Source organism: Chiloscyllium punctatum, chromosome 25 (genome assembly GCF_047496795.1).
Source record: "Chiloscyllium punctatum isolate Juve2018m chromosome 25, sChiPun1.3, whole genome shotgun sequence".
NCBI classification, from domain to species: domain Eukaryota; kingdom Metazoa; phylum Chordata; class Chondrichthyes; order Orectolobiformes; family Hemiscylliidae; genus Chiloscyllium; species Chiloscyllium punctatum.
In genome coordinates, this window is record NC_092763.1 from 86,228,946 (window position 1) to 86,252,821 (window position 23,876).

General features: G+C 44.5%; 1 protein-coding gene across 3 annotated transcripts in view; it reads left to right on the forward strand.

Moving 5' to 3' along the window:
* The window catches only part of arhgef6 (Rac/Cdc42 guanine nucleotide exchange factor (GEF) 6), a 157,578-nt gene that overhangs the window by 62,311 nt on the left and 71,391 nt on the right, over positions 1-23,876 (forward strand). For all 3 annotated transcript variants that reach the window (XM_072595638.1, XM_072595636.1, XM_072595637.1), the window contains 3 exons: positions 5,799-5,920; positions 15,873-16,074; positions 21,111-21,181. In XM_072595638.1, the coding sequence (XP_072451739.1) occupies positions 5,799-5,920; positions 15,873-16,074; positions 21,111-21,181 (395 nt within the window). The remainder of the gene's footprint in view (positions 1-5,798; positions 5,921-15,872; positions 16,075-21,110; positions 21,182-23,876) is intronic.

Genomic DNA, 23,876 nt, shown 5'->3' on the forward strand with positions numbered 1-23,876 from the left:
AGGGTCTTGGAGAGAGTGTGGGGGAAATTTATTGCAGTAGGACTGGGGTGAGGACTTCAGTTACTGGAGAGGCTGCAGAAGCTGGGCCTGATCATCTTAGAGCAGATGAGAGGAGTTTTGATAGAGATATTAAAAAGCCAGTGAAATGAATAAAGCAAATGGTTTCTAGTGGTAGACAGTACAGATTGAAATTGATCAGCAAAAAGAATCGGGGAAGATGAGGACAAACGTTTATGCAAAAAGTGGTAAGAATTTAGAAATCACTGATTTGGTTATAAATATGCATTCAATCATAGCCTTTGGATATGGATTGGATTAAAACATGAAAAATATTTTGATTAATGAGGAGGAAATAGTGTAGTCATGAGATTAGAACCACTGCCAGTCTAATGGGCAGAATGGCATCATCCTGTCCTCTCTGATTCTAACATGCACACTCAATAGGAAGCAGAGTCCAGAGATTAGATTCTCAAATGGAAATGTAAGTCAGTTAATTATTTATCATGGATGTCATTTGTTCACTGTCAGCTCTGAGGGGTGTATAGTCTCACCAAAAGCCCTGAAACAATCGATATTTATACTCCTGCTTCACACTCAGTTTGAATTTTGTAGCCTGCAGATTTGGAAAGCTCGAATTGGAGGAAACACTCTCTCAACCACCATTACATGAAGAAACTAAGAGAGAGGGGTCTCCCAGATTACCCCAAGAGAACAGAAAGCTCTGGGGAAACTCGGGTTCAGCGGCTTTTGTGGGTGGTGACAGAGAAGTAGTTAACATTCTGAGTCCGAAATGCTGCTGCTTCAGAATCTGAGCTCAGAATCTGACCTGAAGAGTGCAGTCTAAGAACTTGATCCAGTTTTAGAAATTTGGAAAGAAGAAAGCGGTCTCGCTGGAAGTGACAATGAATATGTCGCGTTGTTGTAAAAACCCAACTAGTTCTTTAATGCCCTTTAGGGAAGGGAAGCCGCTGTGCTTACCTAGTTTGGGTCTCTGTGTGACTCCAGACCCACAGGAAAGTGCATGGATCTAAATTCTCCCTGAAATGGCCCAGCAAGCCTAACCAGGAACCTCCAAACATCGTGACAGGCATTAAATGTGAGCAATACCCACATCCTGGATCCAGATTTTTAAAAATTGAACTATCACAGCAGAAACACTTGATAAAGAGTTGGCTTTACAGAACACACTTCTCTGTGGTTTATATCGTTTGCATTTCATTCAAGCAACCAATTAATGCAGGAAGTTGCTAAGCTGTAGGGGATAAATTTGAAAGTGCAGTTGGTAGATATCTTTTGAGAGAACAAATTGATTATCCAAATACATATCGAAATTACAACTGAATTGTTCTTTAAATGGGTGATTTTGCTGTAGGTGCAGTAATTGCAAACCCTTGGAAGACCCTTGTACTGTACATCAGTCATTTCAGCAGCAGAGAGGATGGCACCAAGAGCAACAAGATAGGGATGTCTGCCTGCTCTTTTCATACAAACTCAGGCTCCCATTCACCAATAGTAAAGACTCTGCTTAACAAAACAACTTAACAAGCCAGTTTCTGCCTTAATTTATTTTGAAAAGGTTGAAAAATTTTGTGAAGGTACATCTGACAAGAGTAGATGTGTTTTCCTTTCCTAGGGTGTTAGTAGTGACACAGTTACCAGAGCAAACATCCAAGAAACAAAAGATTATACCACTATGACTCTAACTTTATAAATATGTTAAGGGTGAAAGGGTAACTAGGGAGAGAATAGGACACCTCAAAGATCAGCAAGGCAGCCAATGTGTGGAACTGCAGGAGATGGGAGAAGATACTAAACGTATTTTGTAGAAGTGTTTACTGTGGAAAAGGACATGGAAGATAGACAATGTGGGGAAATAGATGGTGACATCTTGAAAAATGTCCATATTACAGAGGAGGTGGTGCTCGATATCTTCAAACACACAAATATGGATAAATCCCTTAGGCCTGATTATCTCTGTCACCCTCCTTCACCAACGGGACAACATTGGCTTTTTTCCAGTCCTCTGGGACCTCACCAGTGGCTAAATACGATACAAAGGTATCTGTCAATGCTCCAGCAATTTATTCTCTTGCCTCCCTGAATATTCTGGGATAGTTCCCATCAGGAACCAGGGTCTTCTCTAGCTTAATACTTTTTAAGATGCTCAACACTTCTTCCTTTTTAATAGCAACTTGGCTTAGAAATTCAACATTTCATTCCCTGTGATCATTCTCCACCAATTCCTTCTCTTTGGTGAATATCGACACAAAGTATCCATTTAGAACCTCTCCTCCTTCTTCTGGCTCCATACATAGATTCCCTCCTCTATCCTTGAATGGGCCAACACTTTCTCTAGCTACCCTCTTGCTTTCTTTATAAAAAGCCTTTGGAGTCTCCTATTTTGCTCATGATTTTTCTTGACCCTTTTTAGCCCTTCGAATTCCTTGTTTAGGCTCTTTCCTACTTTCCTTATTCACCTTGAGGGCTTTGTCAGTTCACATCCTCTCAGAGCTCTTTTTGATCAAGGTTATAATAGCTCTAGTCATCCAAGGTTGATGTAACTTGCCACACCTATCCTTCATTCTTGCAAGAACGTGCCGCTCCTGAACTCTTTATCAACTGCCATTTGAAATACTCCCACAATTCCGATGTGCATTTACTTCAAGCAGCTGCCTCAAATCAAAATTCTCCAGTTCCTGCCTAATGTTGTTATAGTTTTCCTTCCTCCAATTTAACATCTTCACCCAAGAACTGCTGTTATCCCTATACCTGGGTATCTTAAAACTCACTCTGTTCTGGTCACTGCTCCAGAAATGCTCTCCCACTGAAACTTCACTCGCCTGACCAGGCTCATTTTTCCAAAACCAAGTCTAGTTGAACCCCTTCCCTGGTTGGACTGTTTACGTACTGCGTCATGGAACCCTCCTGAATGATCTTTACAACTTCTGCCCCATACAAATCCCTAGCATGAAGTGAGTCCCAGTCAATACGGGGGAAGTTAAAATCATCCATCACAGCAACTCTGCTGTTTTTTACAACTTTCCAAAACCTGTCTACATATTCTCCCATGTATCTCCAGCTGGCTGTTGGGAGGCCTGTGTTATACCTCCCAGCATTGTGATTTAATCTTTCCTATTCCTGAGTTCTACCCATGTTGCCTCACTGCATGAGTCCTCTGCACAGCTGTGAGATACTGCTTTACCAGTAATGCAACTCCCTGACCCTCCAACAATGTCTCTGTATGTGTGTGTGTGTGTTTGTTTGTTTGTGTGGTGGGTGGGAGGGGTGTGCAGTTATAGTAGGCAGCTTTAATATTCATTGATTAATTAAAACAATTGTAAACAGCTTTGGCAAACTCATACTTGACTGAAAGCAACAAATGCTGAAGATCATGACAGGTCAGGCAGCATCCATGGAGAGAGAACAAATTAACCTTTTGAGTCTGGATGCCTCCTCTTCAGAGCTGGACTGAAGTGTGGAGGGGGCAGTATTGGTGAGGTAGTTTGGGGGAAGTGTGGGGCTGGTGAAGAAAGGATGTTAGTTCAGATAAAGTAATCGGAATGTGAGAATGCCAGACTTGAAAGGACAGTAAGTGGAATGGGGGGAGGGGAGGACATGATAACAAGCTAAAAGGAAGAGAAGAAGTGGTTCACAATCTGAAGGGGTTGAACTCAGTATTAAGTCCAGAGGCTGTAAAATGCTCAGTCTGAAGATGAGATCTTGTTCCTCCAGTATCCGCTGGGATTCACTGGAACACTGCAGCATGCTGAGGACAGACACATGGGCATACAAGCAGGATGCTGTGTTAAAATGCCTGACTCTGGGAAGTTCAGGGTCATGCTTGCGCACAGACCGGAGGTATTCTGCAAAACAGTCACCCAGTCTGTCCTCCGAGAATGGGGCTGAACAGGTAGAACGGGGATCAGCTTGAACATGATTTGCTGGCTTCTCTAATCCTTTTTTGGAATTATCTGCCATCACTTTCTGGGCATGAATCTACTTCAGCTGTGTGTGGGCACAAACATGATTGCATAATGACTAATATCTGTAAACGTACACAATATCTAATCCAGTTTATTATATTCCCATTTAATTGGGCTTTGTTTTTGTTCAGTATGTTAATTCTTTGGATTAAATTCTGATCCTGAAAGGAAGCAAGTGCAATAATTCTATTACAGTGTACTTATTTCAGTGTTACCCTCTTTCTGCCAAATATTCCTGTCTGTGAATTATTGTAGAATACTTGGTAATTGTTTGTACTGAGATCTGAGTCATTAATCTGAACATTAACGATAACTTTATGCATCGTGTGGCTTTGCTGAGTGTTGTTTCTCAATAATACCGTTCTATTTTGTTGCTCATGTCCTTGTTCTCACCAGGTACTGTTTCCCTATCAGCTGTACGTGTACTGTAATAGCAAAACATTTAGAAATGCATGATTTGATCAAGCAGAGTCAACGGGGCTTCATGAAGGGGCGTTCATACCTGACCAATTAATTATCACCGTTCTTTGTGGAGGTAACAGCCACAATAGATAAAAGGGAGCCAGGCGATGTGAAATGCTTGGATTTCCAAAAGCTGTTTGATACTATACGCAAACGACTGTGTTTTATTGTTTCCCGGGGTGGGGGCATCTCTGGCTGGGCTGCCATTTGTTGCTCGTCCTGAACAGCACTTAAAATGGTTCAGACCGTTTCAGAGGGCAGTTCAGAATCAACCAAATCTCTGTGGGTCTGGAGTCATATGTCAACCAGGCAGGGTAACAACAGTGGATCTTTTTCCCATAAAGGGCAATACTGAACCAATTGAATTTTTGTCAATTGGACAATCGATAATGATTATGTGGTCATGGTTTAGTTACCTTTTTATTCCAGACTTTGTTTGAATACATTTTCACCATCTGCCACATGGGATTCAAACCCATGTTACCCGATCATATATCAATCACAAAAAGCTAGCATCCAAGTTCAGCTGGCAGGAGGGAAGGCAAATGAAATTTTGGCTTTTTTTTTTCAAGGGGAATGGAATGTAGAAGTAAGGAGGTCATGCTAAGTCTTTACAAGACACTATTCAGACCACAGGTGGAATAATGTGAACTATTTTGGCCCTTTATCTAAGGCAGGAAAGACTGGGATTGGTGACAATCCAGAGAAGGTTCACTCGGCTGAATGTACTTATGGAGGGATTTTCTTTTGAGAAGAGGTGAAGTTGGTGGGTTTGTACACATCGGACTATAGAAGAATGAGAGGTGACCTTATTGAAATGTACAGGATGCTGGCGATTTGGCAAGGTCAGTGAAGAGAGGTTGTTTCCCCTTGTGGGAGAGTCTAGGACCAGAGGGTATAATCACAGAATAATGGGGTCATACCTTTAGGACTGAGATGGGGAGGAATTTCTTCTCTCTGAGGGTAGTGAGTCTGTGGATGTTTTTTTTACCACCGAGGGCTATCAAGGCTGTGTCATTAAATATAACTTCGGCTGAAATAGAGAGATTTTTAGTCAATAAGGAAATCGCGTTATGGGGGGAAAGACAGGAAAGTGGAGTTGAGGATTTTTAGATCAACCACAGCCTCATTGACTGGTGGAGCAGACTCGATGGGCCGAATGGCCTACTGCTCTTGCATCTTACAGTCTCATGTTTCTCATCATGATATTTTGTTTGAAAATGCTGCTGTGAATAACCTCAAAATGCTTGAATTGGGTAAAGCTGCTGCATAAGTATCAGTTATTGTTTAATGATTGATGGGAAATGGTGCTCCTGGTCTTCAGCCCTCCTTTTATGTTTTGTTTTAAAACAGAGCGAGGAAGGACATGTTCATCTTTCTCGTCCCATCAGAGTAACTCTGCCACTTCTGCCAGCAGTTCCCAAGCACCTGCCTCGAAAGCATCCAGAGCTCTGCGGAGACCATCAAAAAACCTGGTAATATATCTCCTTTACAAGTCCTTTTGAAAGGAAACTCTGTGGGACTGTACAGTTTTTAATTTCCTTTTGCAAAATGATCCTGATTTTGTTGGCTTCCTCTTGTGATCGTTCAAATTGAAGTCCAAATTAAACATGGAATGCACAGCACAGTGTCTGGACCTTTTACCAACCAATCTGCAGTATATGGACCTCTTCCCAGACCCACAACAACCCATCTCATTCTATTGCTTTCTCTCCATGTTAATCCAGCTTCCCCCTGTAAGCACACCAGCCCTGGTTAGTCCCCAGTCCCTGGGGCAATGAGTTCCGCGTTCTCCCCACTCTGAGGGAAGACATCTCACCTAATTTCCCGTTGGATTTATTAGTAAGTAGCTGACATTTTTGACAGCTTGCAGCAACTGGTGGAGGAAGTCACTGGCTTTCTTTAAGCTCAGCCATTTTCCTGGAAACATATAGAAAGGTAATGGGAGTAGGCCATTCCGCCCTTTGAGCTGGTCTACCATTCATTATGAGTGTGGCTGACCGTCCAACTCAAAAGCCAGTTGGGGCCACTTTTTCCCCATATCTTTTCATCCTTTAGCCGTAAGAACTATATCTACTCTTTCTCGAAAACATTGAACGTTTTGGCCTCACCCACTTTCTATGGCAGAGAATTCCACATGCTCCCCCCTCTGTTCCAGAGTCTATACAATCTTGGAGAATGACCATCAATACACCCACTTTTTCTCGGGCCGCTTAAGTACTCTAGGATGTAGATTATCGGGCTCTGGAGGTATAGTGGCCTTTATTCCCATCAGTGTCCCTAATAGCATTCCCTACTAATACTGATTTTCTTCAGTTTCTTCCTCTTACTAAACTCTGGGTTCCACAACACCTTTGATGTTATTTTTAACTTTCTTTGTGAAGAGAGAATCAAAGTATTTATTTAATTAGTCTGTCATCTCTCTGTTCCCCAGTCTAACTTCCCTGTTTCTTACTGTGAGGAATCTGTGTTTAACTTCACTAATCGTTTGCTCTTCACATACCTACAGAAAATTTCAAAGTCTGTTTTTTATGGTCTTCGCAAGCTTACTCTCATACAATTTTTCCCCTCGTCTTCATCAATCCCTTTGTCCTCCTTTGCTGAATTACAAACCGCTTCCAATCTTCAGTTTTGCTGCTTTTTTTTTGGTCTATTTTTAAAACCTTTCCTTAGACCTGATGCTACTACTAATTTTCCTTGTTAACTATATGCCAGTAGATGGAAAATTATAGAAAATGTTAGTGGTGATGGGCTCAGCCAAGGCTATTAATGTTTCCCAAACAACTAATAGGACAGAGAGTTTGGAAAGGGTCAGGAATCTAACTCCAGGTACAGCAGGTAAGGGGACAGCTCTCAGAAGGAAGGGGGTCAGTCAGTGCAGGACTGAGGGTGTTGTACTGAAATGCACACAATGTACGGAGCAAGGGGAATGAGCTTGTAGCACAGATTGGGCGCCTGGGCCTCCATTTGTCAAGAGGTGAGAATGAAGACCAGAGGGCTGCTGGGAAGGTGAGTGAAACAGTTTTATTTGGGTAGGGGTTGAACCCAAGACGCTACATGTGTAGTGTCTCCCAGCAGCCCACCCCCTCCTCACCACAGAGTTCTTTTCTTTTGGTTAGAGTTGATCTGGTAAGCTTTCTCTATTTCCTTTTTTTAATTGTTTTATTGAGTGATTTGGTGAAAACCTTCCTTTTATAATTTACTTAAACTAAGACTAAAATGAAATTTAAGGTTAAAACTGGCAGGTGATCTCCGCCCCATGTTAAGCTCATCTTGCTCAATATGGGAGCTCAGGTTCATGGCTCATGTCCCGGACTCCTTCACGTGCAGGAAGTGTATCCAGCTGCAGCTCTTGTTAAACGGCATGACGGCTCTGGAGCTGCGGATGGACTCACTTTGGAGCATACGTGATGCTGAGGGGGTCGTGGGTAGCACATTTAGTGAATTGGTCACACCCCAGATTAGGATTGCTGAGGGAGAAAGGGAACGTGTGACTGAAAGGCAGAGAAAGAACAAAAAGGCAGTGCAGGTGTCCCCTGTGGTCATCTCCCTCCAAAACAGGGACACCATTTTGAATACTGTTGGAGGAGATGGCTCACCAGGGGAGGACAGCAGTAACCAGATTCATGGCACCGTGGCTGGCTCTGCTGTTCAGAAGGGCAGGAAAAAGAGTGGAAGGGCCATAGTCATAGGGGATTCAATAGTAAGGGGAGTAGGTAGGCGGTTCTGTGATCGAAAACAAGACTCCCAAATGGTATGTTGCCTCCCGGCTGGCCGGGTCAGGAATGTCACCGATCGGCTGCAGAACATTCTGAAGGGGGAGGATGATGAACAGCCAGCTGTTGTGGTGCATATAGGCATCAATGGATATCAGTAAAAAAAAATGGGATGAGGTCCTCCAAGCAAAATTTAGAGAGTTAGGAGCCAAGTTAAAACATAGGACCTCGGAGGTAGTAATCTCAGGATTGCTACCAGTGCTGGTCAGAGTAGAAACAAAAGAATATGCAGGACGAATGCGTGGCTTGAGAGATGATGCAGGAGGGAGGGGTTCCGATTTTTGGGACATTGGGACCGGTTCTGGGGGAGGTGGGACTATTACTAATTGGATGGTCTCTGCCTGGGCAGGACTGGAACCGATGTCTTTGGGGAGAGTTTAAACTAATGTGGGGGTTGGGAATCAAATAGGTTAGAGGAGTGTAAGGAGGTAGTAACTAGAGCCTGTAAGGAACTAGATAATGAAGTCAGCGTGATGAAGGGGAAGCAGGGAGCAGATGTTGCACGCAGAGGAACTGGTAGTCTGAGGTGCATTTGTTTTAATGTGAGAAATGTAGTAGGTAAGGGTAGATGAACTTAGGGCTTGGATTAATACCTGGGAGTATGACATTGCTATTACTGAGACTTGGTTGAGGGAAGAGCATGATTGGCAACTAAACATCCCAAGATATTGATGCTTCAGGTGGGATAGAGGAGTTGCATTTCTGGTCATAGAGGGTATCATAGCTGGGCTGAAGCAGGGCAATATGGGCAGAGTTCAGAAATAGGAAGGGTGTGGTAACAATGTTGGGGCTTTACTACAGGCCTCCCAACAGCGAACATGAGATAGGGGTACAAATATATGTAAACAGATTTTGGAAAGATGCAGGAGCAACAGGGTGGTGGTGATAGGAGATTTTAATTTCCCCAACATTGACTGGAGTTAGTGTTAGAGGTCTAGATGGAGCAGAATTTGTAAGGAACATCCAGGAGAGTTTTCTAGAGCAGTATGTAAATATTCCAACTCGGGAAGGGGCCATACTGGACCTGGTGTTGGGGAATGAGCCCGGCCAGGTGGTTGAAGTTTCAGTTGGGGATTACTTTGGAAAGAGTGATCACAATTCCATAAGTTTTAGAATACTCATGGGCAAAGACGAGAGTGGTCCTAAAGGAAAAGTACTTGGGGGAAGGCCAACAATACCAAAATTGGGCAGAAGCTGGGGAATGTGGATTGGGAGCAGCTATTTGAAGGTACATCCACATTCAATATTTGGGAGGCTTTTAAAGAGAGTTAGATCAGAGTGCAGGAGAGACATGTTCCTGTGAAAATGAGGGATTGAAATGGCAAGATTAGGGAACCATGGATGACAGGTGAAATTGTGAGACTAGCTAAGAGGAAAAAGGAAGCATACATAAGGTCTCGGTGACTGAAGACAGACAAAGCTTTGAAAGAATATTGGGAATGTAGGACCAATCTGAAATGAGGAATTAAGAGCATTGACAGGGGTCATGAGATACCTTTTAGTAAACAGCATTTAGGAAAACACCAAAGCCTTTCATTCATGTATAAGGAGCAAGAGGGTAACTAGAGAAAGGGTTGGCTTACGCAAGGACAAAGAGGAAAGTTATGCGTAGAGTTAGAGAAAATGGGTGAGATTCTTAATGAGTACTTTGCATCGGTATTCACCGAGGAGAGGGGCATGGCGGATGTTGAGGTTAGGGAAAATATTTGATTATCCTACGTCAAGTCAGCATGAGAAGGGAGGAAGTGTTGGGTATTCTAAAAGGCATTAAGGTAGACAAGTCCCCAGATCTGGATGGGATCTACCTCAGGTTACTGAAGGAAGCGAGAGAGGAAATAGCTGGGACCTTAACAGGAATCTTTGCAGCATCCTTGAACATGGGTGACGTCCCAGAGAACTGGAGAATTGCTAATGTTGTCCCCTTGTTTAAGAAGAGTATCAGGGATGTCAGTGGTAGGGAAGCTGCTGGAGAAGATACCGAGGGATAGGATCTATTCCCATTTGGAAGAGAGTGGGCTCATCAGTGATAGGCAACATGGTTTTGTGCAGGGAAGGTTATGTCTTACAAACCTAATAGAATTCTTTGAGGAGGTGACAAAGTTGATTAATGGTGGAAGGGCTGTAGATGTCATATACATGGACTTTAGTACGACGTTTGATAAAGTTCCCTATGGTAGGCTGATGGAGAAGGTGAGGTCACATGGAGCTCAGGGTGTACTAGCGAGATGGATAAAGAACTGGCTGAGCAACAGGAGACAGAGAGTAGTAGTGGAAGGGAGTTTCTCAAAATGGATGCCTGTGACCAGTGGTGTTCCACAGGGATCTGTACTGGGACCACTGTTGTTTGTGATATACATAAATGATCTGGAGGAAGGTGTCGGTTGCCTGATTAGTAAGTTTGCAGATGACACCAAAATTGGTGGAGTGCAGGTAGTGAAGGGGACTGTCAGGGAATACAGCAGAATATAGATAGATTGGAAAGATGGGCAGAGAAATGGCAGATGGGGTTCAATCTGGGTAAATACGAGGTGATATATTTTGGAAGATCCAATTCAAGAGTGAACTACACAGTAAGTGGAAAAGTCCTGGGGAAAATTGATGTACAAAGAGATCTAGGTGTTCGGGTCCATTGTTCCCTAAAGGTGGCAATGCAGGTCAGTAGAGTGGTCAAGAAGGCATATGGCATGCTTTCCTTCATTGGATGGGGTATTGAGTACAAGAGTTGGCAGGTCATGTTACAGTTGTATAACACTTTGGTTCAGCCCCATTTGGAATACTGTGTACAGTTCTGGTCACCACATTACCCAAAGGATGTGGATACTTTGGAGAGGGTGCAGAGGAGGCTCACCAGGATGCTGCCTGGTATGGAGGGTGCTAGCTACGGGGAGAGGTTGAGTAGATTAGGATTGTTTTCATTGGAAAGACTGAGGTTAAGGGGGGACCTGATTGAGGTCAACAAAATCATGAGAGGTATAGACAGGGTGGATAGCAGGATGCTTTTTCCCCAAAGTCGGGGACTCAATTACTAGGGGTCATGAGTTCAAAGTGAGAGGGGAAAGGTTTAGGGGAGATATGTGTGGGAAGTTCTTTATACAGAGGCTGGTGGGTACCTGGAACACATTACCAGGGGAGGTGATGGAGGTGGGCACAAAAGCATCATTTAAGATGTATCTAGACAGACACATAAATGGGCAGGGAACAGAGGGATACAGACCCTTCGAAAATATGAGGCAGGTTTAGATAGAGGATCTGGATCGGCGCAGGTCTGGAGGGCTGAAGGGCCTGTTCCTTTGATGTAATTTTCTTTGTCCTTTGTCTATTGTATGATGGGATTTATGTACAGGCCTCCTGGCATTAGGCAGGATGTGGGGAAGGAAATAAATCAGGAGATAGAAAAAACACTATGTAATGGGGACTTCAAGATGCAGGTAGGAAAATCAGGTTAGTGATGGATCTCAAGAAAACAAATTTGTACAATGTTTGCAAGAGTTTTTTTTTAGAGCAGTTTGTGGTAGAGACCACTTGGGAGCAGGCACTTCTAGATTTGGTGATGTGTAATGAGGCAGACTTGATTAGGGAGCTGAAGGTAAAGGACCCCGAGGGGATAGTGACCGTAATGTGTTAGAATTCACCCAGCAGTTTGAGAGGGAGAGACTGGAATCCAATGTAACGGTATCACAGTTGAGTAAAGGTAACTACAAAGGCATGAGGGAGGAGCTGGCCAGAGTTGATCGGAAGGGGAGCCTGGTGGGGAAGGCAGTGGGGTAGCAATGGCAGGAGTTTCTGGGGTAATTCAGGAGGCAGAGCAGAAACTCATCCCAAGGAAGAAGAAACGCATAAGGGGAGGATGAGGCAACCGTGACTGGCAAGGGAAGGCAGGGACAGCATAAAGGCCAAAGGAAAAACCAGACAATGTGGTGAAGGTTAGTGGGAAGCCTGAGTAGAGGATAACTACGTCAGCAACAAGGGAGAAGATGATGAAATATGAGAGTAAGTGAGCTTGTCACATAAAAGATTGCAAGAGTTTTTTTTAAAGACACCTAAAAGTTAAGACTGAAGCAAGAATGGACATTGGACTGCTGGAAAATGAGGCTGGAGACAGTAATGGGGAACAAAAGAAATGGTGGAGGATCTGAACAGGTACTATTCGTCAGTTTTCACTGTGTAAGGCACCAGCAGGAGACCAGAACTTCGAGAGAGTCAGGGGGCAGTTGGGAGTGTAGTGCCATCACTCAGAAGAAGGTGCCAGGGAATCCGAAAGGTCTGAAGGTGGAATAATCACCCAGATCAGATGGACTACACCCCAGAGTTGCGAAGGAGATAACTGAGGAGATTATAGAGGCATTTCAGGAATCTCTGGAGACAAAGAGGATCCCAGAGGAATGAAAAATGGCAAATGTTAACCACGTTTAAGATGACAGGAAACTATAGGCCAGTTAGCCTGACCTCAGTCATGGGTAAGATTTTAGAGCCCATTGTTCAGGATGAGACTGCAGAGTACTACTAGGTGTATGATTAAATAGGGCTGAGACAGCACGGCTTCATCAGAGGGAGGTCATGCCTGACAAAACTGTTAGAATTCTTGGAGGAGGTAACAACAAGTTAGACAAAGGAGAGCCAGTGGATGTGAATTATTGGGATTTTCAGAAGGCCTTTGACAGGTGCCACACAGGAGGCTGCTGAGTAAGATGAGAGCCCATGGTGTTAGGGGCAAGGTATTGGTATGGATAGAGGATTGGCTGACTGGCAGAAGGCAGAGAGAGTGGGGATAAAGGGTTTTTTTTCAGGATGCCAGCCAGTGACGAATGGAGTTCTGCAGAAGTTCGTGTTGGGACCACAACTATTCACGGTGTACATTAATGACCTGGACAAAGGAACTGAGGACATTGTTGTTAATTTTGCAGGTGACATAAAGATAGGTAAAGGGACATAGGTAAAGGGACATGTCGTGCTGAGGAAATGGGGAGTCTGCAGAACTACTTGGACAGGCTAGGAGTGTGGGTAAGGAAGCGGCAGATGGAATACAGTGTAGGGAAGTGTGACATTCTGCACTTCAGTGAGAGGAATAGAGGCATAGACTATTTTCTAAAAGGAGAAAGGCTTCAGAAATCTGAAGCACAAAGGGACTTGGGAGTCCTGGTTCAGGATTCTCTTCAGGTTAACATGTAGGCTCAGTTGGCAGTTAGGAAGGCAAATGCAGTGTTTGCATTTATCTCCACAGGGCTAGAATACAAGATCAGGGATGTCCTGCTGAGGTTGTATAAGGATCTGGTCAGACCACATTTGGAATATTGTGAGCAGTTTTGGGTCTAGTATCTAAGGAAGGATGTGCTCACATAGGAGGGAGTCCAGAGGAGGTTGACAAGAGTGATTGCCTGGGATGAGGAGCTTGTGATATGAGGAGCGGTTCAGCACTCTGTGTCAGTACTTGGAGTTTAGAAGGATGAGGGGGGTCTGATTGAAACTTACAGAATACTGGAAGGCCTGGATAGCGTGGATGTGGAGAAGGAGAGACTAGGACCCGAGGGCACAGCCTCAGGGTGAAGGGACGACCCTTTAAAACTGAAATGAGGAGGGATTTCTTCAACCAGAGGGTGGGGAATCTGTGGAACTCATTGCCACAGAGGGCGATGGAGGCTATGTCACTGAGTGTATTTAAGACAGAGATAGATAGTTACTTGATTGGTCAGGGTTCAAGGGTTACGGAGAAAAGGCAAGACAATGCTTTTGAGAAACTTCTCCGCCGTGATCAGATAGGCTGAATGGCCTAATTCAGCTCCTGTGTCTTATGATCATAAGGACACATGCACGCAGGTTCTCTCTCTCTGTCACTCTCTGTCACTCTCTGTCACTCTCTGTCACTCTCTGTCACTCTCTGTCACTCTCTGTCACTCTCTGTCACTCTCTGTCACTCTCTGTCTCTCTCTGTCTCTCTCTGTCTCTCTCTGTCTCTCTCTCTTATCCTCTATATCCCTCTGTTCTCAATACCTGCTCCACCATTTAATGTGATTATGCCTGATCATCAGCCTCAATACCGTCATTCCGTCCTCTCCCATTTTGCTGATTCCAGCCTCAGCTGACTGTCTGTGTGGAGTTTGCACATTTTTTCTGTATCTGTGTGGGTTTCCTCCCACAATCCAAAGATGTGCAGGTTAGGGTGGATTGGCCATGCTAAATTGCACATAGTGTTCAGAGATGTGTAGGCTAGGTGCATTAGTCACAAGTGAATATACAGTAGGGGAATGGGTCTGGGTGCGTTACTCTTCGCAGGGTCGGTGTGGGCTTGTTGGGCAGAAGGGCCTGTTTCCACACTGTAGGGACTCTACTTTAATTCTAAGTCTTTAGCTGCAAGAGCAGTATCTGCTTATTTTCAATAACTGGTGCATGAGGACACCCCGGTCTCATTGCACATTTCCCCACCCTCAGCCTATAGTCAATCGTACAAAATTCTGTTTTGCGATCAAAGTAGATAACCTCCCATTTATCCACATTATGTTGCATCTGCTACCCTCCCACCCAGCTTTGTCAAAGTTGAGATATTATATTGAGTTCCCTTATCTGAATCATTAATATATATATTGTGAACAGCTGGGCTCCTTGTTACGACCCCTGCGGTATCCCACTGCCTGTGATCAGAGAAAGACCCATTTATTCTTACTGTTTGTTTCCTGTCTGCTGACCAATTTTCTATCTGTCTCAATACACTACCCCCAATCTTGTGTGCTTTAATTTTACACATTCTTCTCTTATGAAGAGACTTTGTTGACAGCCTTCTGAAAGTAAAAGTAAACCAAATCCATTGGCTCCTTTGATCAACTCGGCTAGTTACTTCCTTGAAGAATTTCAGTAGATTTGTCAAGCCTAATTTCCCTTTTGTAATTCCATGCTGTCTGAGTCTGATTCTCCCGCTGTTTTCAGTGCTCTGCTATAAAATCCTTTATAATGGACTTTAGCTACTTCTCCAATGCTAATGTCAGACTCGCTGATCTATAATTCTCTATTTTCTCTCAACCTCCCTTTTTAAATAGTAGGCTTACGTTAACAAGCTTCCAATCCATAAGAGCTGTTGCTGACTCTCTCAAATCTTGGAAGATGACCACTAATGCAACCATTGGGTTTCTTGGGTCCACTGCCTTCAGTAATCTGAGATGTAGGTATCAGCCCCCTCGGAATGTATTGGCCTTCAGTCCCATCAATTTCTCCAACATTATTTCCCTACTAATACAGAGTTCCTTCAGTACCTCTCTCACTAAACCCTGCATTCCCTTTTTCTTGTGGGACATTATCTGCCTGTCTTTGTGAAGACCAAAGCAAGGTACAAATTTTGTTCATCAGCCATTTCTTTGTTCCCCAATATAAATGACAACCTGAGTCCTACCCAGAAAAGCCCCTTCACGTCTCAATCTTCTATAAACTCTATTTAACTCCGTATTGGAAACGTTGTCTTCCTAGAGACCAATTGAGTTTGTTGTATCACCTTCAATACATGTGTACTCTTCCTTCAAGATTCAGCCACATGACCATATTTAGTGGCATTATGGGCTTAAAGACCTAATTAGTTGACTTATTCATCTTGGTCTGTTCCTACACTGGCAAACTTTGGCGAAATGTTTTTGATCGGATGACACTGAAGTATCTTTCCTTCCTTTAGGAGATGACGGAAAATGGGAGTCATCAGCTGGTGGTGAAAGCCAAATTTAATTTCAAGCAGAACAATGAAGATGAGCTTTCCTTTTCAAAAGGCGACATTCTTTATGTAACACGAGTCGAAGATGGAGGATGGTGGGAAGGTTCACTGAAAGGGAAGTCAGGCTGGTTCCCTAGCAACTACGTGAGAGAGATAAAACTGAGTGGTGAGTTGCTCATTTTTATGTATAACTCCGTCTTCATTCTGGCTGTACAGAAAATCATACTTTTTGTTTTAAACTGCTTTAAGCTCAGTGTGTCCATGGTCAGAGCTTTCACTCCAGCATTGAAACTTCAGTTTAGTTTCTAATTTTTGTCCAATAGCTAAGTTAAAGAGATTTTCATTTCACCAAATGTGATGGAGTTATAATTTAATTAACTGCCCTCACTCAAAGACAAGCAAGTCTAACTTGTTCATAGCCGTGGATGTGTTGTTCCCACCTCGATCTTACTGTTTGAAATTGCACCTCACCCCTTTGCAGACTCTGAAACTCCTCAGGGCTTTTCACCTCCCTCTCTCTGGTTCATCAACCTCGGGAACCATCTCTTTGACTTTTATTTTGAATCCTCCTCACGTCTGTGATCCTGGCCCAGCATTGGTCCACTTCACATCCTCTCAGTGAGATGCCTTGTTTGTGTCTGTTATTGAGAAACTACTGGAAATAGACAGTGCTGTTCAAGCTTGGACCCTCATCCCACTTATGATGGGATAAGGACCGGTTGAAGAATAGTGATTTGTGTAGAATGAAACTGTTTGAGTGGAACACTTGTTCTAACTTCAACACTTGTTGCAGAATGATCTCTTGTCATTTTCAAAACGTGCAAGAGTCTTATGATAAAGTGACTAGATCCAGAGGCTTGGAATAATAATCCAGAAAAAGGTGAGCCCAAATCCAGCTTGAGTCCAGGAATTTGAATTTGGTTTGGGGAAAAAAGCACTTCCTAGTCTGGAAATAAAAAGCTGGTCTCAGTAAAAATGATCCTGAAGCTGTTGGACTGTTATCAGCTGTTGGACCTGGTTCCTTTAGGGATGGAAATCTGCCATCTCAGCAGGTGTGGTATTTGTAAGTATTTCACTTGACCTTCCTTTGCTGTTGCAAATTACGTCGTCTAGAAAAAAGGAATGTGTATAATTTACTCCTAGAGTCACAGAGGCCTACAGCACCAAAAAAGGCCTTTCAACCCATTGAATCTGTACTGGTCAAAATAGCCACTTTTTTGCATTCGTCTGTGGAGTGTAGTGTTGCTGGCTGGGCCAGAATTTACTGCCCATCCCTAGTTGCCCCTTGAGAAGGTGGGGGTGAGCTGCCTTCTTGAACCACTGCAGTCCATGTGCTGTGGGTTGACCCACAATGCCCTGAGGGAGGGAATTCCAGGTTTTGACCCTGCGACAGTGAAAGACTGGCAATATTTTTCCAATTCAGATGGGGAGTGGTTTGGAAGGGAACTTGCGTGGGGTGGTGTTCCCATGCATCTGCTGCCCTTGTCCCTCTGGATGGAAGTGGTCATGGGTTTGGAAGGTGTTGTCTCAAGATCTTTGGTAAATTTCTGTAGTGCATCTTATAGATGAAACACTCTGCTGCTACTGAACATTAGTGATGGAAGGAGTGGATGCTTGTGGATGTGATGCCACATGTGGATGTGATTGTTGGCTGCTTTGTCCTGGATGGTGTCAAACTCCTTGTGTGTTGTTAGAGCTGTCCCCATCCAGGCAAATGGGGAGTATTCCATCACACTCCTGACTTGTGCCTTGTCGATGGTGGACGGTCTTTGGGGAGTCAGGAGGAGAGTTACTTGCTGCAGTATTCCTAATCTCTGACCTGCTCTTATAGCCACTGTGTTTATGTTGGGAGTCCAGTTGGGTTTCTGCTCAATGGTAACCCCAAAGGTATTGGTAGTGGGGGACTCAGTAATGATAACACCATTGAATGTCAAATTGTCTCTTATTGGCAATGTTCGTGTCTGTCCTTTTTTTGGCGTGAGTGCTACTTGTCAACCCAAGCCTGGATATCATTCGGGTCTTATTGCATTTGGACGTGGACTTCTTTAGTATCTGAGGAGTCATGAATATTGCTGAACATTGACCTTAAGATGGAGGGAAGGTCATTGATGAAGCAGCTGAAAATGGTTGGGCCTAGAACACTACCCTGAGGGACTCCTGCAGAGATGTCCTGGAGCTGAGATAACTGAACTCCTAACAACCATGACCATCTTTCTATGTGTCAGGTGTCACTCCAGCCACGGGAGAGTTTGTCCCCAATAGCCACTGAGTCCGGTTTTGTGAGGGCTCCTGAATACCACACTCCGTCAAATGTAGCCTTAATGTGAAGGGCTGTCCCTCTCCCCTCCCCTCCCCTCTTGAATTCAGCTCTTTTGTCCATGTTTGAACCAAGGCTGTAATGGGGTCAGGAACTGAGTGACCCTGGCAAAGTCCAAACTGGGTGTCACTGAGCAGGTGCTGCTTGACAGCACTATGAATGATGTCTAACCCATTGCCATTTTCCAGCACTTGGCAAATAGCCTTGTTTGCCGCCTTCAATGTGATGAGGGTTTCTGGCTCTCCCCCTTACAGGCAGTGAGTTCCAGATTCCCCCCATCCTCTGGATGGGGAAAACATTCCTCACATCTCCCCTAAACCTCTTCCCCCTTACCTTAAATCTGTGCTCCTGGCCCCCTTATCTGTGCCCCTCAATTGGTATCTCTCAATCAGGTCCCCTTTCAGGATAACCCCACTCTGTTCATTCTCTCTCCATAACTGAAACTTTCCAGCCCAGGCAACATTCTGGTAAAACTCCACTGCATACTCTCCAGTGCTGTCAGATTCCTCCTATCGTGTGGATTCCTGAACTGCATGTAATAGATTAGATTAGATTCCCTACAGTATGGAAACAGGCCCTTTAGCCCACCATGTCCATTCCGGCCCTCCGAAGAGTATCCCACCCAGACCTATTCCCCTACCCTATATTTACCCCTGACTAATCCACCTAATGCTGTGGGCAATTTCCCATGGCCAATCCACCTATTCTGTGCATCTTTTGGATTGTGGGAGGAAACCCATGCAGACATGGGGAGAATGTGCAAACTCCACACAGACAGTTGCCCGAGGTGGACTCAAACCCAGGTCTCTGGTGCCGTGAGGCAGCAGTGCTAACCACTGAGCCACCGTGCCTGCCCAATACTCTAGCTTTAGCCTATCTAACTAACTTTTTATAAAGTTTCAGTGTAATTTCCCTTCTCTCAAACTCAATGCTTTGACTAATAAAGACAAGTATCCAGTTGCCTCTTTAAGTACACTATCCACCTTTCCAGCTACACTAAAGGATCAGTGTACATGCACACCAAGGTCCCTCTGATACTTGGTACTGTCCTTGCCTAGTTTGTCCTGCCCATAGGTTTACAGAACTTTGTCGACTGATCCATCGATGTGCCCTTTGCAGTCCTCCATCTGGTTTTCCCAGGGTTGATATGATTGCATTGGCCTCCCTCCTTTTCCCTTGCCTGGCAAGCCAATCTCAGCAGCCAGAAACATAGCTCTCTGTACAAACCAGGGCCTTCTTTCTGGCACAGTTTTCAGAATGTGGTGATCAAAGCAGCATGCCAGACAGCAGCTGCTGCTGCTCTGTCTCACTGTGGTACCCACGGTGGGGAGGATTGAGTTTACACAAACCACTGCAAAGTCGACTCTTTTTCAATTTGAAATTGCTTCTTACCAAAGTGGAGTTGTTTAACTCTGCCACTTTGGATTGATGACGAGGAGATGAACCATATGCTTTTGCTGACTCCCCGTTGTTTTTTTAGAGCATGATTGTGCTGCCGACTGTGTCTGACTCTGCAGAATATAGAGGCACACAGTGTGACATAAGGAGAGGGGGCAGAGAATACAGGGCTCCAACAGCATTCATTTCCTTAAAGGGAACTCGATAAAAGGCTCAAAACAGTTGTTAAAGTCCACTAACTGATGATAAGGGCGATGCATTTACTACTCTGTGGTGTGTGACATCCCTTTGCCAAGTTGCTAGTGTCCATAAGGTATCACATTAAGAGCGACAAGTTGTTGGCTGTCAGTTGGAGGTTGATGGTGGTAGAATTGAATGTGCACAAAATACATCAGCCTTTCATTTGCGCATTTCTTTGGAGAATGCAGTTGGCCGAAGTGGGTGGTTTATGAGATGATGTGCATTGAGGATGTCTGTACTTTGCCAACACCAAAACACTTTGGCCTGCAGTAGGAGCACCCTGCCCTGCAGCTTCTCTCTCCATCAGGCGGCCAGTCAGGTGTTCAGGCCCTACTCCTGGACTTGAGGATGGAGCCAATGTAGCTCTGAATATCTCTATTATTGCCCAATGTCCTGATAGTGTAAAAGGATCAGCATTTAAGTGTCGGTGTCCCAGTGTGTTATTTCAGGGCCGATTAGAAAGAAGAAAAATATTTTCAAATTATTCAGATAGAAAGATGTGAGAAATCAGTGAAGTTTATTGATCAACTGCCCTTTCTGATATTAAAGCTTCCCTCCTGCTTGTAGGAACTGTTTAAAGGGGGAGACTGCAGTGCAGTGGGTGAGTCTCTACAAACCAGGGTTAATGCTGGTAGAATTTAAATCCATTTATTAAATCTGGACTTGAAAGCGATTTTCAGTAATGGTGACCATGAAATTCCCATCGATTGACAACTGTCCTTTCAGGAAGGAAATCTGCCATCCTTACCTGGTCTGGTCTACATGCAACTCCAAATCCACAGCAATGTGGGTTACTCTGAACTGCCCCCTAAATGTCTGAGTGAGACACTGAGTTTAAGGGCACTTAGGGATGGGGAACAAATACATGCATTCATTGAATGAATAAGAGAGAAAAGAGAGAATGTGAAGTACACGTGGTTGTGTTTTATGCACAAGGCAATGAGCAAAACCTTTTCAGTCCATGTTAATTACTGAGTATTTTGTGCAGCAGCTGGGTAGTGCCAACTACTTCTGCCCTTTCTAACTAAAACTCAACCTTCACCCGCACCAGAGGGAGTGTGACCTTACCCATTGGTTCCAGTTCAGTGTTGTGTGCTGTATTCTCCTGGAGAGTTCTGTGTGAAATGGACCATCAGTCCTTTTTAATTCCAAGTTCTTAGTTCAGCTAATTGCAGTCTGTACGGATCTAATTCTGTCATCACCAAAATTTAACGAATTGACTTATCAAGCATGTTTTTGATTTGCAGATAAGTCACTTTCCCCCAAATCTCACAAAGGATTTGAGACACCTTCAGTTACGAAGAATTATTACAGTTTGGTAAGTGCTTTGATTTGATTTTAATCCCTGTTTTCACTGGGATAATTCTGGCTAATAAAGTAATGCTTGTGAATTAAACTCACCAGCAAATCATTTGCAAAAGTAATAAGTTTTACCTAAATTCAGAACAGTCGACAAAAACCTGTTTTAAGAGCCATAATCTTTATGTAAGCTACTTCCATTTAAAAAATCACAACACGTGCTAAATCTGATTTTTGCCCATACCGCTCTTGTATTCTGCAGCATAACCTGGTTAGCAGCAGGGTCTTCACACGAATCTCAGCAGGAAAATTCTGAAAATCCGACAGCATATGTTTTGAACAAAACTCCTCCTTCACCCCCACCCAGTGGTGTTGATGTGCAAAGTGGACATGGCTTTCCTTTAGAATCGCTCTCTGACACAGGCAGGCGGCATACTCTCCAGTCCACAGTATATTTACCACTCTTTTTTTAACAAAGGGCTTGCATTTATTTAGCACTGTTAACACCGTCAGGACCTTCCAAAATGCTTTACAGCCAATGCATTGATGTTGAAGTGTAGTCACTGTGTAATACAGCGTTCACTTCCTAGCAACCTGCCTGAGGCAGCAAAGTGCAGATGACTAGACAATCTGTTTCCAGTGATGTGAATTGAGAGATAAATATTGGCAGGGCACAGGGAACTAGCCTGCAATCTTCAAAATAATGGCCATGGCATCATTTACATCAACCTCAGTTTGATGTCCTATTCAAGAAGCAGCACCTTATGACACTGCAGCACTTCCTCAGCCCTGACCCTCCGACAGTGCAGCACTCCCTCAGCACTGACCCCCCCCCTCCGACAGGGCGGTGCTCCCTTAGCACACCCCACGACAGGGTGGCGCTCCCTCAGCACTGACCCCCTTCCCCTCCCCCGCCCCCCGCCCCCCCGACAAAGCGGCGCTCCCTTATTACTGACCCCCCGACAGGGCGGCGCTCCCTCGGCACTGACCCTCTGACAGGGTGAAGCTCTGTGCACACCTCACACAGACAGTTGCCCGAGGCTGGAATTGAACCTGGGTTCCTGACACCGTGAAGTAGCAGTGCTAACCACTGAACCACCGTGCTGCTCTGATAGGTGGGATAGGAGAGTGGAGCAGATAGGTGGGAAGGAAGATGGGAACAGTAGGACCATTCGAGAGGTCTGTGCCGAGTTGGAAGGTTGGGACTGGGGTAAGGTGGGTGGAGGGGAAATGGGGAAATCCACATTGATCCCATGTAGTTGGAGGGTCCCAAGGCGGAAGAGGAGGTGTTCTTCCTCCAGGCTTCGGGTGGTTAGGGTTTGACGATGGAGGAAGCCCAGGACTTGCATGTCCTCGACAAAGTGGGAGGGGGACGTTAGTGTTCAGCCACAGGACGGTGGGGTTGGTTGGTGCAGGTGTCCTAGAGGTGTTCTCTGAAACAATCCGCAAGTTGGCGTCCTGTCTCCCTGATATACTCCCAGGGTGGTATGTTTTGGAGGACATGTTAAATCAGAGCCTCGGCTGCTTGCTAGGGTAACATGCAAGTGGTAACAAGGCACTGTTTTGATGCAGGGGAACATTACCATTCTCCCTAATGGCATGGACAGTATTTATCCCAACATCAACATTGTCCAAAATCCATGTTCACTGTTGCTGTGTATGGGACCCTGCTTTCTAACATTGAGCTGCTTAATTTTTTATCTTACAGCAATGACTAGCCTTCAAGGTGTAATTTGGTGGCTGGGTAATGCATTGGGACTGCCTGAGCTGTCTCTCTAGGCATGATTATGGTTGAGCTGTTCAGTTAATGCAGCTGGAATTTCTGTGGGATTATTCTCTCCGGGTATTCTGTTGCCAGGGATATTCTACACGTGTATAAAAGTCATGCCTCCATTTACAAAATATAGTGGATTAGTGGGATACCAAGTTATGATTTGTAGTTCACCTGAGCTCTCGTCAATAATGAAGAAGGGGCTGTGTTTAAAATGGGCCACATCTTTAGGTACTGTGTTCCACACTGAATGGAAACAATCCAATTGCCTTGTTCCCTTGGTAACAGATTATTGCCTTGAACTTTCCTCCTGGGCTCGGGAATTTCATTTGCAATGTGTATGTAGCATTCGCCTGAACAGCCTTCGACTGATGCACCCTGCAGTTATCCACATTACTTCAGAGGAGGGCAGAATTTTAAATATTTTGCCCATCAAAAAATGCAATGAAATAACAGTTTGCATCCCCAGTACTCTCCAAAAATGCTTCAGCACCCAGCCCCTCCCCACAGAGCTGCCAATCACACAGACACAAAAGCAATCTGCACTTCAGTCTGGCATCCTACATCGCTGGGATTTGGAGTTTGTCTCGGTTACCATCCAGAGTTGTACCAGTTCTTCACAGTAAGAGGTGTTACAGGGTGGTGGGAACTGGGATTAGAAGGTCTGAACTTCACTGTTCAGAAAATGACTGGTCAGGCCTCTTTGGAAAATCTATCTAATTTGCCTGACCTCCCTGCACTTGCCCCATCACCCTCCCAAATTTCATTCTTGTTACATATTTATCTTGTTCCCTTCTGAAAGGTATTATTGAATATACTCCCGCTGGCCTTTCAGACAGGACATGACCAGATCACAACAACAGGCTACATGAGAAGGTTTCTTCATATCTCTGATAAACCAGGAGCAGGGTGAGACCATTCAGCCCATCGAGCCTGCTCTGCC